Source organism: Calidris pugnax, unplaced genomic scaffold (genome assembly GCF_001431845.1).
Source record: "Calidris pugnax isolate Ruff unplaced genomic scaffold, ASM143184v1 scaffold18, whole genome shotgun sequence".
Lineage (NCBI taxonomy): Eukaryota > Metazoa > Chordata > Aves > Charadriiformes > Scolopacidae > Calidris > Calidris pugnax.
In genome coordinates this window covers 13229819-13245056 of record NW_015090812.1, presented here as the reverse complement: position 1 = coordinate 13245056, position 15238 = coordinate 13229819, and the positions used below count along the sequence as shown (strand labels likewise).

General features: G+C 37.1%; 1 protein-coding gene across 17 annotated transcripts in view; it reads right to left on the bottom strand.

The window, feature by feature from the left end:
* The window catches only part of ADGRL2 (adhesion G protein-coupled receptor L2), a 182980-nt gene that overhangs the window by 25274 nt on the left and 142468 nt on the right, over positions 1 to 15238 (bottom strand). For 14 of the 17 annotated variants that reach the window (XM_014939231.1, XM_014939232.1, XM_014939220.1 and 11 more), the window contains 11 exons: positions 14466 to 14762; positions 13823 to 13926; positions 12796 to 12981; positions 11723 to 11761; positions 8617 to 8800; positions 6618 to 6740; positions 6142 to 6347; positions 3881 to 4054; positions 2589 to 2798; positions 1358 to 1578; positions 16 to 82 (listed from right to left, as the gene is read on the bottom strand). In XM_014939231.1, the coding sequence (XP_014794717.1) occupies positions 16 to 82; positions 1358 to 1578; positions 2589 to 2798; positions 3881 to 4054; positions 6142 to 6347; positions 6618 to 6740; positions 8617 to 8800; positions 11723 to 11761; positions 12796 to 12981; positions 13823 to 13926; positions 14466 to 14762 (1811 nt within the window). The remainder of the gene's footprint in view (positions 1 to 15; positions 83 to 1357; positions 1579 to 2588; positions 2799 to 3880; positions 4055 to 6141; positions 6348 to 6617; positions 6741 to 8616; positions 8801 to 11722; positions 11762 to 12795; positions 12982 to 13822; positions 13927 to 14465; positions 14763 to 15238) is intronic. The other 3 variants (XM_014939221.1, XM_014939226.1, XM_014939230.1) reach the window with 1 other exon arrangement.

Genomic DNA, 15238 nt, shown 5'->3' with positions numbered 1-15238 from the left:
AAACCAAGTTCTTACCAGAATAATGAAGGTAACAGGTCCAATGAAACTCCAGATAAAATAGTTATCTACATGAAGCCAGCAACTATCATGGAAAAAAGAGAATGAAAAGTGAACAATTCCATTAACACCTTGGTCCAACAAATGGAAAGTGCAAAAAAACTTCTTAAGCTAATACTTCGTCAGTAAACAATGATAAGCATTGCACAGTACCACTTAGTCCATGGACAACTTTTCCTAACCTGAAACTCTTCCGATGAGTCCTGTTTAATATCACTATGGGGCTTAAAAACACATCATCAGGAATAGCTAACATATGAGAAGAAACAAAACCAGTCACAAGGTTTTGTCACAGGTGCTATCATGGACTAATGAATCTAACATCAGTAAATATTTTTCACAGATTTTCCTGTAATTCCACGTAATCTTCAAAATCTGCTTTCAATTTACATTATATACAAAGCGCTTACTCCTGAGGAATACAAGACAGAGAATGTTCAGATGCCATGTTTTGCTGAAAAATAATATGGTATAAATAAAATGCCCCAACTGGGAGTTGAACAGTAGAGAAAGAATACATATGATACCAGACTAAATGACATGTAAACCTATTAGGGCTGACTTCACTTAGCGATTCGTTTTTCATACAGCCCAGTTCCCTGCTGAATGGCTCTTATTTGTCTTTCATCAGTAGCAAAATCAAGCAGCTTACTTGTAGTCAACAGTATCATCCCATTCTGTAACTAATTTCATCAAAGGAGAAAGTAAATACTATTGGAAGACAAATTCATGCCTCTGGCAATTCAAATCCTCAGAAATGTTTTCTGTCTACCTTCTGTCACTTTCTATATGTATCTGTATTTTTGTAAATAAAAGGCAGTGGCTAATTTTAATCCTGCTCTACCGCCTGATAAAATATTATCAAAGTGAAACATATGGGTTGGAATATTGTACTGTCAGAATTCAGGACGAGAGTTAGCTAGAGGGGCAGTTGGAACAAAGAGATCTAATGAAGCATTAGCTTAAAACTGGGTGGTTAGGCCTGTCAGATACTTTAAGTTGAGAATTTTTACTTAATATACATTTGAGGCCAAAAAGTTATTTACTTTTTCAATTTGTTTCAGGTCAATCTTTTGTGTTAAAAGAAAGACCATAATTTAGAATCGGTCTCTCTAGAGTACAAATCCTCTGAACCTAGAGAATTACAAAAGACTTGATTGTAATTTGTGCACAGCATTGCCATTCTCTTACCAATAAAGCTTTCAGATGGCATTTTAGTCTGTCAGGGACCCTCTGACAGCTAATAGGCTTTAAAAAATTATTCACTTGAAAAACACTCAGGTCACTTGCAATTACTTACGCTTTCTCTGTTCCGTAGCTCTTATAGTCAATAGCTGCTGAGACACCAACTACTGTAGCAGGGAAGAGGTAGCCAGCAACGTAATAGTACTTCTTCCTAGAATATTCGCTTTCAAATACTTCTACTAACATTAGATAAAGCTGCACTCCTTCTAGACACATCCAGGCAAAGGCTGCCAGGAAGAAAAAGTGTAAGAGACCTGCGAATATTGGACATGCAATCTGCAAAGAAAAAGAAAGGCGAAAATATAAACCACAAATTCTTCACACCATTACAGCTCTAATTAAATAGTGTGTAACAGAAAAGCATATACTTCTATCAGAGATCTTTCAGAAATGCAAGAGCATTTTCCCTACCTGAAAACACACTCTGAACATTTTCAAATACTAATGTGTTCGCAGTAGCTGCAGAAAGTAAATTCACCTAAGCAGTCTATCACCACAGCAGTCTAGGAAGATAAGGAAATTGTGCCCTCACCCCCAATCTTCAATTATAGAGTAGACTTTTCAATGTTATAAATAAGTCTTTATTTTGAAACTGATATGGTTTTAGGACTTACAGTTTTGATAATCTGAGACATGAAAAGTTGGGTCTAGATGCATAATGTAATACTGCTTATTTAAAATTATAAAGCAGCCATCATGCCATTTTTATCTGCTGTAATTTGGAAATTTCCACTGTTGTAACAGAAATCAATCTGAATTCTCTCCCTTTTGGTTGAACTCTGGATGAAACTCCACTGAATTATTAGATTTCAACCCAATAAATCACTTCTGAATGACAGAATTCAAAAACTTACATGAATGTGCAGTGCAAAAAATGAGTAAATATGTAAGTAAGGCTTTGTACTAAAATATATGCACAAAAAAGTAATCAATAGCTGTTGAGACATATTATTACATAGAGAGAACATATATATGTTCCTAGCATATCAACACTTAATTTCATCTCCTCTTTCAAAAGTTTAAGCCACCTGCTTCATTAATAGCTGATGTTTCTCAACCAAAAATGAAAAACATTACTGTAAGTGGAAAATTAAGGCCATGGTGATATTTTTGATGTATGTAAATAGTATTTATGAACATGTCTATTTTGTTTTCACATTGAGCTTCTATTTCAGCCTTGCTGTGTCAGAATCCTGATAGCTTGGCAGTGTTGTCATGTTTTAATTCAAATTCGTTTCAAACAGTCATTTCAGAGAACAGGATCAGTACACACACAGAAAACTTACCTTGTACTCTGTCTTATCGATGCCTATTAGGAAAATGAACTCAGCAATGAATAGGTTGATACAAAGGTTCTTGTGAATAGTGTTACGGTCACTTTGCAGGCCACGGAAAAAACAGAATGTGAAGATGCAGATGGCCAGGCAAACAAGAGAGATGACAATTCCCACCCAGGTGATGACAGTGAGGAGCAATTCGTGCACTCCATCTTTGTACTAGAAATAACCAAGAATGGAGAAAATTAATATGACTCTTTATGAGTATAAACAAAAACCTATTTTCATAGGTAGCATCCAGACAAGTTACTTGTTCATAACGTGAGATGGGCAAAATGCACTCAGTAATTTCTCAGTCTCAGGTCAGTTTCTGAGAAGAGTCAGATTAGGGTAAGTACAAGATGAGCAGGACTGAGAAAAAAAAGTGATTATTTTAGCCAGATCAGATAGCATTTTTACTTTTCTTATGACTTTACTTTTCTTCGCTGTAAACTTGTCAGACAAGAACAAATAGAGAAACGTAACATTTTGAAAGTGCCAATAGGCTCTGATGCAAACAGAGAGGAGAGCTTTCCCTGGGTCCTCCTATAACAGTACATGTTCTTTTCTACCTGCAACATGCGGAGTCCACAGCAGAGAAGGAAGCAACAATATACACATGATTAGGACAAAATGCAGAATATGTTACGTGTGTAATTCCATCTCTAATCCCATGTTTAGCTAAAGAAGGCTCCTTGCTTCAGTTGTGACAGAATCACTTTTGTCATCTCAGTTATATTTTCAGTGACCTTTCCAAATACAACGGGTTTATGAAAAGTGGCACATCCTTGCAAATACTGCAGGCTACAGGCCCCCTGACATCCAATAAGTGCTTTAATTAGACAGTAAAATTTCAAAGTATGAAGAGGCATTTAAACAACCAGTATGGAAGCTCCTTGACCTTCCTGCTCTAAGGAGAGCTGGCACTTGTGCTTCCAGGGAACAGCCTGCACAGCTGCCCTGACAGATACTCTCCAGCTGTACTGAGGGGAAGTCTGCAAACCAGTTCTAAGGTTGGTCAGTAACTTTACGATATGACTTGAAGAAAACTCTTGTCTTGCCTTGTTTCTGTTTCCTGTTATTTTGCTTGTAACTTTATGGGTGAGGAAGAAAAGTGCTACAGAAAGCAAATTGTTTTGGAAAGAGTGGGTAGAGGCTACAAATATCCAAGAAACTTCAGCAATTTTGGATGTTGCTAAAAATGTAAAGCTAAATCTTTAAAAGTTTGTTCCCTGCCGAGGGCTAGAAACATCATTACTTACCACAATTTCCCGATGAGCCATAAGAATTGCAAAGTTGGTTAGGTGACTGCAAGCACACGTTGTATGAGTTCTATTTGTGTCAACCAGTTTGCACCCTTGAGTTGACCAGTATCCCATCATCGTCCTCTCTGAGTAGTTCCAGAAGGAACAATTTGCATTGAAATAATTGTCAGGCTGGGAGATAAAAGGATAACATAAAATGAGGATTTTACACACTAAGATGGCAATAACAATTGTTTAATATGTGTAAAGGGTAATTCAGATTAAACTTTGCATGTTTCGGACAATAAAGTTTTTCATCAGCAAAACTGTGGACTATGTAATACAAGGAAGACACCTAGTTTAAAAGGGACTTTATAGTCCGAAACACTCTAAAGTGTAGTCTCAATTACTGTAGACCCAACTTTAAACAATTACAATTTTCATCTTACGATTTTATGCACCGATGGTACATTATAGCCATTTTTGCTTTCTGCAAAATTAGGACTGTGAATTTATTTTAATGATATTTTTCCTATAATTGAGAATTTGGAAATGTGATCTTTTTCCTTTGATTCTCAGCTTTGGTCGGGCCAAAGTCATGTGAACAGACATCAGGAAAAAGTTCATTGCTCAATGCTTATCTATTTTGATAAAAAACAATCAAAATAGGTTTTAAAAAAGAGGCAAAATGAGAGGAAAATACAATCATATTTTCGCTACCACAATAGTGATTATTTACTTTCTCTATGTGAGACATGAAAACAGAAAAGACCAAACTAACAACAAATGCATGAAATAAATTACCATGAAGAAAGTATACACAAATTTAAAGTATAACAAGTCAAGATATAATACTTTGTTTTTCACTGAATAAATGCACTTAAGCAATTTGTATAGGCTTCCAGAACTTTGCTACATCAGGCCATCAAGAATCTTAAGTGTTATTTTCTACCCTGCTACTAAGGTAAGAGTTAATTTTCAGTTAGAAACAAATTAGTCATTTACATTTTCATGTTGATTACTGAATTAGCTTTCATTAAGAATACACTTAAGTTCTAATAATCACTGAACCAGGCTCATTTAATTTTATGTTCATAGACTTAACTAAGCTTGTGTCTCTGACCTAGTCCAACATTTAAAATTCAAATGGAAAAAAGGTTATTTTTCTGCATTGCTTTTCTCTCTTGCTGATTTTATGACCTTCCCATTAATTCATTAGCATAACTCACATCAATGTGTTCCAGCGTGAAATGCACAGGATCAGTCAGGTACACCCGGCTGGACTCCTTGTTGATAGAGGCTGCGATGACGTGGGAGTTGACTGCAATTGTGCTGTTCCGCCCAGCGAAGTCGCTGCCCAGCTTTATGGTTGCATTTTCAGTACTGAGAAAACGCCCCAAACTTTTGTAAATGATGAAAACCAGTTTTGCTAATCCTACAAAAGAAAAAAATTCCATCGTCATGCCACAGAGGGCTACAGCAAGACAGAGCAACCCGTACTCTAATGAACTGATAATAAAGCATCAGTAAACAGAGAGGCATTTTCAGGCTATGGATTTGAAGAAAAACTCCCAGGTACCCACGATCTTTGAGAAAAAGCCACGGAGCAGTTTTGTTGTGTTTTGTTTTGATATTCTAACTAGGGGAGGTAATGTAGGTTTTATACAAGTTAATGGAATTTCAGTGCTCTGTGCCCAAGACTCACCGTTCCTGCTGTTCTGTTTCACGGTGCTTGCAGAGAGCTGAATCGAGTTCCCTCCTTTACTGCCCTGAGGAAATTTCAAGTCCTGCACCTGGCCCTCAGTAATGAGCACTGCAACATCCAAAACTAAGCAAATGCATGAAATAAATTACCATGAAGAAAGTATACACAAATTTAAAGTATAACAAGTCAAGATATAATACTTTGTTTTTCACTGAATAAATGCACTTAAGCAATTTGTATAGGCTTCCAGAACTTTGCTACATCAGGCCATCAAGAATCTTAAGTGTTATTTTCTACCCTGCTACTAAGGTAAGAGTTAATTTTCAGTTAGAAACAAATTAGTCATTTACATTTTCATGTTGATTACTGAATTAGCTTTCATTAAGAATACACTTAAGTTCTAATAATCACTGAACCAGGCTCATTTAATTTTATGTTCATAGACTTAACTAAGCTTGTGTCTCTGACCTAGTCCAACATTTAAAATTCAAATGGAAAAAAGGTTATTTTTCTGCATTGCTTTTCTCTCTTGCTGATTTTATGACCTTCCCATTAATTCATTAGCATAACTCACATCAATGTGTTCCAGCGTGAAATGCACAGGATCAGTCAGGTACACCCGGCTGGACTCCTTGTTGATAGAGGCTGCGATGACGTGGGAGTTGACTGCAATTGTGCTGTTCCGCCCAGCGAAGTCGCTGCCCAGCTTTATGGTTGCATTTTCAGTACTGAGAAAACGCCCCAAACTTTTGTAAATGATGAAAACCAGTTTTGCTAATCCTACAAAAGAAAAAAATTCCATCGTCATGCCACAGAGGGCTACAGCAAGACAGAGCAACCCGTACTCTAATGAACTGATAATAAAGCATCAGTAAACAGAGAGGCATTTTCAGGCTATGGATTTGAAGAAAAACTCCCAGGTACCCACGATCTTTGAGAAAAAGCCACGGAGCAGTTTTGTTGTGTTTTGTTTTGATATTCTAACTAGGGGAGGTAATGTAGGTTTTATACAAGTTAATGGAATTTCAGTGCTCTGTGCCCAAGACTCACCGTTCCTGCTGTTCTGTTTCACGGTGCTTGCAGAGAGCTGAATCGAGTTCCCTCCTTTACTGCCCTGAGGAAATTTCAAGTCCTGCACCTGGCCCTCAGTAATGAGCACTGCAACATCCAAAACTAAGCAGACCAGAGGGAAGAAAAAAAAAAAAAAAAGTGTTAAAAAAGGAGAATGCAGAGCAAGTCTCTTGCAATATGCCCGATGACAATATTTCCCCCCACTCTATTCAGTTTTCTCACACTGCTGTCCTCATTTGCCACTCCAAGACAAATCCGTATTGCAATGTTTCAAGCACACAGTTAGTTTCTTTAACTAAAGTAAGCCTAGTGCACATGACAGCATTGTAATATTGATAACATGACATCAAACCTGGTTTTAATTTGTACCCCCAAAACATCCACTTATAAATAACACACACACATATTGCAGAGAAATGTTAATTTTGAAGCTCCTAATGTCTATGCAGTGTCCTCTGGTAACAAATGTAGAACTTTAAGTATTGATTTAGATATAAAGAGTTTTCCAAACCGTCAGGAAATTAATATCTAAGTATACTTACGCTGTGTATTTAGCAAAATCTGTATTTGTAACTAAAAAAAGTCTGATTTTTTTCTAAATCTAATTCTGTATAAAGGTTTGTAGGAAACCATTTTATTGGTTCTGCTAAAAAATATTTCAATTGAAAACTTAGATGCAACTCAGCCTTAAACTTAAATTTTAATTTTATAACATATTGTATAATGGGAAGCTTCCATGGGATTACCATAGATGGCCGGATCCCCCTGGTTATGTAAAATCATGTAGGTAAACTGGTCAATTTGTTGACAAGTATCTACATTATATTAAACTGGTCTAACTATAGGTCTAAACTATAGGCATACAAAAGGTATGAAATTAGGGAATGATTTCTCTTTCTCTAAGCCACACATATGTACGTGCGCTAGGACTTCAGACTCCCGTGGCATCTAACTATGATTTGGAGTCAGCTTATCAGAAGAGCTGATGTTCAGTCTCCTGAGCTCCATGGAACTGCTCGTGTACATCCTGAGAGAGATTTCTGGGATTCTACCCACATTCCTTCAGAATGCAGTGCAGTTACTTTGATAATGGGCTGTAACACCTTTCCCCAACTTTTCCCAGTATCTTCCTACTCCAACTAAAAACTAGGAGGAATCATCTTCTACAGCTACAAACATGCAGACACTGAAAGATGAAAAGTCTCATTTCTGCAGTCTCCATCTCGGTACCCCTAAAATTAGCAGACTTTCAGCTTCCTTGTACCTCACTGAGACTAGATTCATCTCTGTAATAAGATGAAGGAATTATTTTATGCATAGCAATGATTTTTGCTTTAACACATCCCATGTACCAATATTTGCACATCTCTAATACCAAACCCCTTCATTTCTCTGTCATCACTTAAATTCCAAATTATGCTCCAACTATCTTCAGCTATTTTGCAGTCTCTGGAGCATAGCTATTCTGCATTATGGGAGATGTAGTTCACTGAACACACTTTTACCTGAAGGCAGTCATGTTTAATATAAACATTTGGCCTATGTTCTGAGTGCCAGTATTTAACTGGCAGAGTATGCTGCAAAAAAGTAATTTAAATTCATTAGGAACAGATTATATATAACAGGAAAGCATTTCTGCAGCTCTACAGAAAGCAGTTACCTCAAAAAATCCATACTCTGCCATTTAAGCACTCTTCATACCCATACGTTCTGCTAATGATTTTTCAGTGGTAAATCAACGTTGCAACATCAACTACTTTCCATTTTACACTGCATTAATGACACAAAAGAAGAATGCTAATTTTAAAGAACTAAACAAGAAAAGCGTGTCTCCCCCACTTAGAAGCATTTACCTTCCTACCAAATGTTGCGCAGCTCAGCTTTCAAAGAGTATGTGGCTATTTGGAACATTTTTAACTGATTTTGCATAAAGCAATCCACAACACTTTAAATTACACTTTAAAAAACAATCACTTACCGATATTTTCTGTGGGCATTGAGACTCTGGTGGGTTCTAAGAGATTATCAGCCAAGACAAAAGCCCCTTCTTCTAACGTATCAAGTAGCATTGTGGCTGCATGGGCTTGTTCTGAAGAATTCATGTCCTTCCAGGACTCCAGAGCTTCAGGCCTGAGCAGGTTGTCCACTGTATCCACAATTGCCTGCATTCATTAGAAAACTATCATTAGGTCTGATTGCCCTAGGCAGCTGGGGAAAATTTCCAACGTTATCGGGTGACAATTATAATACTTAACTGTCAGAATGATTTACTATGATTTAATGGCACTAGAAAACTATTTTCAACATAAAAATATTTTCCATCCTCTTGCTGGATTAGCATTAATAGAAGTGCAGTTAGCCACTAGCATTGTGTGGTCTCTAAGTGGTAAACATGCAGATTTGACTTGTCTCGTGTCAGATATAACGACAGTCTTATTAATGTGCTGAAAAATGTAAAAATAAATGCCAGAAGTTTTGCCTGAAGCTTTCATCTTAAAGTTAATGTCAAAATGTATAACTTCCATTTAAAAATACTAACGCCAAAACTGGCATTCTGCAGTTTAGGCTAAAATGACAACAATACTCTTCTGGAAACTTAGCCCAACTCATGCAGCTGTAGCACTATAAACTACTTTTCTATGACAAACTGCCTTCTTTATTACAGGAGGCATGAAATGAAGCTGAGTCAGTGGATATAAATTAGCCCAGACTACTCTTACTCCCTGTCCTGTTCCTGTACCTGTTCATAGATACTTAAAAAGATTACTAACTCCCATTCCTGCACAAAGGTCAGTTAAAAAAGGAAATCAATAGAGCAAACAAGATGCCCACTGACTGTCCCTGTTATCAGTGAAGGCAAAACTGTAAAACTGAATAAAGCTGCCATTTTAAAAAGTCTTTCTTGTAACAACTCTATCATCATGTTTTAAGGTTCATTAAGCTGCATATAAAGTAACAGTAAATAAGGAAGAAGAAGAATTCAGTGACATGATTACATTATTTTTACAAAATAATCCAATCAATCACAGTAATCAGTTAATCAATTGAAGGCAGGCTCTTACATTAATGCATAATGTAGCTGTGCATTGAGTATGCTGTGCATTGAGTACGCCATGCATTGCTGAAACACCCTGTTTACTCTGTCCCATTTACCTAGTCATAATGTGTCATTAAGCACATATATAATTTGTTTGATCAATTTAAAAGCACTGGGGATGGAAACAGAACACATTGTACAAACAGAAAGCTGTCGGTCTGGAATACTATATTGTGCAAATAAACCAACAGGAAAAGTTGGTCAAGGCTATTCTCAGACTAAGATTAATTAGCCTAATCCATTTTAATATCCTCTTTCTGTCTGCATTGTGAGCCACCACGACCTTCCTGGCAGGTGGAAGATACTTCGAAGTGGCATTAAAGCCTTTTTTCTTTCTCTAATGGGAGACAGAATAGTCAAAATGCTCGCACTGATATTGCTGCAGCCATTAACTAGAGTGGAACAGAAATTGGTCTGCAGAGGCCAGATTCATTAGTCACCAAGAAATACAGATCGGAGCCTCTAATCTGAGGTACAAATGAATCCTCTGTCACACAAAGTGGGAACTTGCTTCATTTGCATAGTGTAAGTCAGCTTTTGATTTGTAATTTCAAGAGGTTTATTAGTCTTATCTAAGCAGAGAAGCCCATTTGAGACCTACAGAAAATTACACCAGTCAGAAATTAAGGTTGTGCTATGGTTTCTTGTGTATCTCCATATAGCACTGGCGGTATGCATTCATTAATTGGAAACGCTTTTTATTTATTATGGGATAATCTAACTCTGCATTTTTCCTGTGGAAAATGATCACCTGCCCAGTAATATTTCTGAGGTGTTCTCTCCTCTCAAAGAGAGGCGAGCAGGCGGTGGAAAACGAGATGGCTCCTGTGATGCATCTGTCAGAGCAACCCCATTACTGCTCTGCTCACACTCACGTTTACTATTGAAAATGAAGTATAAAAACTCAGTCTACTCAAATTGTATCTGTTGGATTTCCCTTTACTATTGAAAAATATTTTCTAATAAAAACCTACTACAATTATTATTATTTGAGAAATGAATTACTCTCCAGATCTTTGCCTCTTTCTGTCAAATTTTTGCATTACTGGACATCTCCCATCCCCTTCCTGGGCTGAAGTATAAAAGACAGAAGCGCCTTGTACAGAGAAATGTCTTTTCAGTAAGAGTCTCATTTATTATGTTGCAAAGTATTTCAAAGTTCTTTTCAAAAATCATTCTTACATTTTGTCTCAGAGGTAAAGTATTCAAGAAAAAAATCAGTATTTCAAAAGAAACTTTGAAAAAATGTGCAATATAATTTTTCAGCACCAGACACGATCTGCTCTAGGACTTTTTTCTCTTCTTCAAAGGCGCGAGGTGGCATCAGTGGCATTGTACTGCAGAGCAGAAGCTGGCCACTACGGACAACCATTCTACAGCAGATGAAAGAAACTGAAAATTGGGTAACAATGTGTTACATGCCTTCCATATAGCCTGGTTAATGGGACACGTGGCACACATTTTACTAGTGAAGTTAGAGAAATGTTTGTCTTTACAGTTTATCCTGAAGTCACTGAATCTGGCCTTTGTAACAACTCTTAAAACTGTAAGAAAGAGTGATTTTACTAGATATAACAATACACAAAGAACAAAGCAGGCTATATAATGTACATTTTTCATGCAAGCAAATTAACTCCAAACAGTCTTTGATATAAAATACTACCAAGCTGAAGTAATTTCTGTTAAGTTGCCAGCTTTTTCCTCTACCCAAAGTTGCATTATGAGAGACATGTTACTTCCAATTCAGATAAGAACCATTTCTGCTCTTTTAGTTTTGAACAAGTTGAGGTAAAAGAGGTATAAACTTTGATCTTGAATTTTTTTTTCTGAGTGTTATACCTGTGCAAAGCCAACATTTGTACAGTTGATATGGGGCACAATACACATTTATCAAAGACTGAAATACATAGGATCATGCAGCAAGATGATAAAGCGTGGCAGGTTGCTGAAGCAGGGAGAAAGCAGGGTGACAGCACAGGAGAGATACCTTAAGGTAAGCCCTGCATGTCTTCTCTCGTTTTTGGAGCTTTTTAGTAAGAAAAAAGAAAATCAGAAGTTAGACACATTCTGGAAAGCTTTAGAAATATCAAAAAATTAGTCTGGTGTTTCAAATCCTGAATTTGAACTATAGCCTGGACATGAATGTAGTTTCTGTCCAGTAAGGACTACAAAAAAAATCACACAGGAAATGTTTTTCCCCCAACCTTTATACAGGTTCCCTGATATCTTTGCCCAAACTGTGGGATTTGTGTGAAAAGGTTAAAGGAGAAAATCCCTGTGTGGGCACCTGATCTGTCTCTGGGAAAACTCTTTTAAGGGCAGCTAGGGATCGTAAATAAAACTACTGCCAAAATAACAGAGGAGTGTGTGGAGCTCTCTCTCTAAAGGTGGCTGAAAAACTGTTTTGTCTTTAGCTTGTTGACTAAGTTGACACAAGGAAGCAGCTGAGAAATACAGCATTTCCTCTGAGAAAAAGAGGAATGGTAGTAACACTTGTGATTTGTATTTTAACCAGAAAGACATATGTTTCCTCTGAAACATCACTCCAGAGAAAACACTTACTTGTGTTTTAGATATGCGTATTAAGGTATTTTTATAAAGATCAATTATAAGCGATGTTGGCGTCTTTAAAAGGCTAAGAAAGCGCTATTATTCTGCAGGAAGTCAGATTAAAATACAGCCCTGCACCCATGCAGAATCCCACTGGTTTTATTACATGTTCAGGGTTAAAAGGATCACTGGATAAACATGCTGATTTGTTACAGAATTTCTGAGAGCTAATGCCCATTTCCCTCACACTAGTTGTAACACGTTTCAGATTTTAATAAGGGACACAGCTATGTATTTCAGGACCAGTCAGCTATTGTGAATTATATCTTATTCCCTAAAGAAGGTAATTGCAACTTTCTGCCATGTATTTACTGCTGTTTTCTCTTACATGTTTATTCCAGAATGATATGCACACGGGAACAAAGTATAGATTTTTTTCTGAAAGGAAAAAAATAAAAAAACCAAGGGCAATGGTTATCCCAGCAGGTGAAGGTGACAGGAGGTGTGTACCTTGTTATAACTCCTTCCAGCAGAGTCTTTTTCACTGGGCCGCAGTTCCTGCAGCTGAGCATCCAAAATGTCCACGAGCTGCTCCATCAGCCTCACTGATGAACTAACATCGCCAGCGAAGACCGGTCCTTTGGTGTGTTTAGCCAGTTCATTGGCCAGACTAGCAGCATTTTCTCCGCTTCTGATCTGAAATGACAATTTATATTATCTCAGCAGGGTCCCTTGTTCTGCTTGTGGCTCCTAATTCCAATTCCCTGTGTACCTTTGTTGTGGTGAAATAACCATTTGCACATACATTGAAATCTGCAACTAATTGAGACCAATAATGTTCTCTTTATCTCAGAAGATTAAAGGTTCTTAGATCCATGACACACAAAAGCAGTTCTTAACAGCCATCAAAACCAGAAATCAGACTGGGACTTCTGGGCTAGATCTTCTATTCATCCTCACTTTTATTTTACTGCCATTATCAGACAGTAAGAAATCTATTTGTTCATACTAGTGCTTGAGGCATTTGAAAGTCAAGTAGCCTGGTACTGACAACAAATTATCCAGTTTTCATAAACTTAGTAAATCTCAGTAGGGAGGGAAAACACAGAAAGTGGCTCTGCGCTCTAATCACACTGTTATTAATGCACTCAGACAAAAATCTATTTATTACAGTATAATTTTTCCTGAATCAAAAAAGCTTGCTGTATACCACCGGTTTTGCTGTGTGATTTGTAATATTTGATTTATTAAGCAAATATAGCTTTTGTTTTTTGAACACCAGCAAAGCTACTTTGCTTTAAATAGTGATGAAAACACAAAATCATAGATTAAATACAAGAACTTAGAGGGAGAGCATACCAAAACACACTTATGAACCGAACTGTTAGCCAATGATTTGCACACAAAGTACACATAACTCCTTCTGCTTTAAATGAACACAGAGTACTAAAGACGGCTTCCATAAGCTGAATTATTAATGCTCAGAGTTAAAGTCCTTAATCACTACTGTACACCAGATTAAAAGGTTTCAACCAACCTTCTGAGCCAGCTGATTTACCCAGTGTGAGGTGCAGTTGCTAAGATCAGGGCCTTTGGGGTTCCATGTTCCCGTTAAGACCACGCAGAGATACGAGGCAGTTCCTACAACAGATGTAGAAGACTACAGTGAAACGGAAACCATTTTTCCACATGCATTCAGGAGATCAGCTACATTGTGCTCCCAAGAAATGTTAAATTCTGAATGCTGCTAATGGCAGTAGTTGACAATAATTGACAAAAACATAAGAAAATAATGTAGATTACAAACAGCAATAAAAAAAGTCAGTGAAAAGTACCAGACGTTTTCTGCAAACAAACAAAAAGCCCTTGATTTTTCCTGGAGCTCATCCAGAGGGGAGCTCATAACGAGAAAGGCAGCTGTAAGCATATTTCTCAACAGTCCTCAAGCAAAGCCCTAAAATTTGACCTCTCAAAAGCACATGCACAAGGTAATTCTGCAGCTACACTCAAATGCCGTTTGTAGATTAAAACTTGACCATTGCCTATAGATACTGCATTCTCCAAGTAATAAAAAATCATGTAACAGACAGCTTGAGATTAAAAAAAATTCACCATGAGAGAGCAGCACATTGCTTTTGAAATGTCTGCTTGAAATCAAGATATATTTTTAAAGGCAATACCTCGTGTTCCTTTGGGACAAGGGCGTTCAACCATCATTCCTCTTTGTGTCTGAGGCCAGCTAATCCCCCTGGCCTCAGTCGGTTCACAGAATCTCTCTGGCAAAGGGAAAAAACTTGTCACAGGAGGAATTTTGGTTGTGGAAACTGGTGGCGGTGGCTTGGGTCCTCTGCTTCCTTCCTTTGTTCCTCCAGCTAATGTTGTGCTTATGGGACCTTTCTGTGATGTAGTGCTAGTGGTTGACACTGTGGTTTTGTATAGCTCTGCTGAAGAAGTTATTGTCACTGCTGTGGTAGGCACTGCACAGAGAAAATTAGAATAATAATAAAGTAAATGACTTCAGAATTATATAAAAAAAAATCTTTACATGTTATTTATGTAGTTTTAAAGGATTCTCTGGTGTGTCCTTTCCTTTATCTTAATATTAGTCTTTTCTTATTGCTATTCTGGGTGCTTAAGATATAAGTTGGACTGATTTTTTTTTTTACTCCCAGCTCATACCAGTATGATGTTTCAGCACATTCTTCAAATAATTTCTACCATAATAAAAATTGATAGTTACATTTCTAAAGGCTGAAAGGCAGTACTAGTGAGTTATCAGTACATAACAAACACGCTCAAGGCAATTAAAGATTACTTAATCACTTTTGCAGAAGGAATAACTCAATAGACAGAATCATTTGAATCAGCATGCCGTGAACAATGCCGTCCAGCCTTAACAACAAAGCCAGTGGGCTGTAACTAACAAGACCATTTAAAAAAAAAAAAAAAAAAA